Source organism: Medicago truncatula, chromosome 1, assembly GCF_003473485.1.
Source record: "Medicago truncatula cultivar Jemalong A17 chromosome 1, MtrunA17r5.0-ANR, whole genome shotgun sequence".
NCBI classification, from domain to species: Eukaryota; Viridiplantae; Streptophyta; class Magnoliopsida; order Fabales; family Fabaceae; genus Medicago; species Medicago truncatula.
Genome location: NC_053042.1, coordinates 2,414,387 through 2,416,516, shown reverse-complemented (window position 1 = coordinate 2,416,516; position 2,130 = coordinate 2,414,387). Strand labels below are relative to the sequence as shown.

Below are 2,130 nucleotides of genomic sequence, written 5' to 3'. Positions count from 1 at the left end.
GATGCACATACACTAAAGTACTATGGTTGTTTCTTGGTCACCAAGAAGACTGGAGCAGTGGCTTTCCACCAGCAACTTCCAGTTAAAGCTAGGATACACCCTGCATTCCACGTATCTCAACTGAAATTGGGAGTAGGAGGCAAACCAATAGAAGCAGAACTACCTACTGAGTTTGCCACGGAAGGGGTACGAACTACGAGCCAGGTGAAGTTCTGGGTTTTCACACTATAACCTAGCAGGGTTAGCAAATGGAGCAGATCCCGGTACAGTGGCAGCACTTATAGACTAATTGAACTCCCGTTTTTAGTCCTCCGGAACCAATTAGAAACCCAAAGTATTTGTTTCAACAAATCTCTCTGAAGCCCCCAGGAGTGATATAGGGAGTAGGGACCTTCTTTCAACAGAAAAAAAATAAGTGAGCGAGATAAGTTGAGACTTGGCTTCAGACAAACTTAGGCACGCAGAAATCAAGGTTGGGGTATATCCAACAGAGTGATGGTAGCGATTTTAGATTACCTCAGGAGGACAAGGAAAATAAAAAAAATAAAAAAATAGACCATTTCCACTTTCATGGTTATTAACGTTATCCCAATTAGCCAATCGATCGTGACAAAGTACGATCTCTTCTCAACGGGTATAGCATGTAGCATTGAATGAATCATTAATATTCTCAGTCTTTACGGATACAGTTATGGCATGTAGATTAAATTTAAAGTGATATCATACCATGTATGTGAAGGCCACAAGCATAGAGTTAAGAATCTTCATCTGCGAGTAAAATCCACATCATATTGCATAGAATAACTTTTCAAGTAAGTGCAGACCTAAAAAGTCAATTCAAAGAAATTCTGAAAAGTTTGTTATGAGTCCATCCATTTGTTGTTTCAATAACCTACAGCATGAAAACAGAATTCAAGTTAAAATTTTGCCTCCATGAGAACTATATATCAATCAATAGAAATGTATGAAGGAAAAACCTCAGAGTCCTCCATGCAAGCCGCCATCGCTTCAGATAATTTGATGATTCATTTCAGAAGACTATCCGGGGTCTAAAAGAAAAGTATGGGGCATTTTTTTTTCATATAAGAGCCAATGCAGTTGATGTGGAAGGTATTAACACTAACATTAAACATCCAAAGCATGGTAAAAACTAGAAGAAGAAAAAAATGAATACAAAATAATTATAAATCCGTATTTTGGGAAAACAGAAAAACAACCCACAGAACAGAGAGATAACATAACAATCTTCTCAAAGAGAGAGAGAGAGAGGCACACAAAGGAGAACATACTAATACAATTATTATTATTATCATGAAAAACATAATAGTGCAAATCTAGTCCTTCTCTAATTCTTGAAATATTCATTAATCCTTTGCCTTTGCCTCTGCCTCCTCGGCTTTCTTTGCCCTCTTGACTTTCTTCCTAGCCACCTCCTCGGCTTTCCTTGCCCTCTTGACTTTCTTCCTAGCCTCCTCCTCGGCCTGCTTGCGATCCTCTTCAATCTCCTTCAATAGCTCCTCCTCGGCCTCCTTTTCTTCTTCTAAAAACTTCTTGTCTTCTTCTTCCCACCAACGCTCCATCTCAGCACAGAACTTCTCCTCATAATTCTTAAAGAAGATACTCATGCGTTGTTCTTCAAATTTGGCAGAATTTCTCCTCCTACGAATTTCAAAAAGTTCACTTTGGCGTCTCTTTTCTATCTTATCATCCACATCTGAATCTGAGTCTGGGTAAATCAAATATTCAGAGTCCGCCCTGGCCTTGGCATCGGACTCAGACTCAGACTCAGACTCAGAATCAGAATCCACCTCCTTGACTAATTCATCCTTTACGGTACTGGAGGTTGCCCCGATTGTGTCATCGTCGGCACCGCCATAAAAGGGGGTGTGCAGGGTTAGGGTTGAGAAGGGTCCAATTCCAAGGTTAGAGATGAGATCAGAATCGTTTTGTCCGAGACTCAGAGAAAAGAAGAGACGCTGATTGGAAACAGGCATGCCGTTGAATTGTTGGATCGCGACCTTCAGCTGATGGAGAGTGGTGGTGTTAGGGTTTACGTCTAAGGAAAACTTTTCGCCGCTCGGTGGCACAATGAATACCATTGCTACTATACTTTGGTTAGAAAATTAGGCC

The 2,130-nt window shown here is 40.6% G+C and overlaps 1 protein-coding gene across 1 annotated transcript; it reads right to left on the bottom strand.

Annotated features, from left to right (window-relative positions):
• Nucleotides 1–1,125: 1,125 nt before the first annotated feature.
• LOC11431774 (vicilin-like seed storage protein At2g18540) lies at nt 1,126–2,130 on the bottom strand. The gene has a single exon (XM_003588686.4). The coding sequence runs from the start codon at nt 2,097–2,099 to the stop codon at nt 1,365–1,367; it is 735 nt and encodes a 244-aa protein (XP_003588734.1). The 5' UTR covers nt 2,100–2,130; the 3' UTR covers nt 1,126–1,364.

Excerpts from the sequence above, each read along its gene's own strand:
- LOC11431774 (XM_003588686.4), bottom strand. The coding sequence starts at position 2,099 with ATGGTATTCATTGTGCCACCGAGCGGCGAAAAGTTTTCCTTAGACGTA.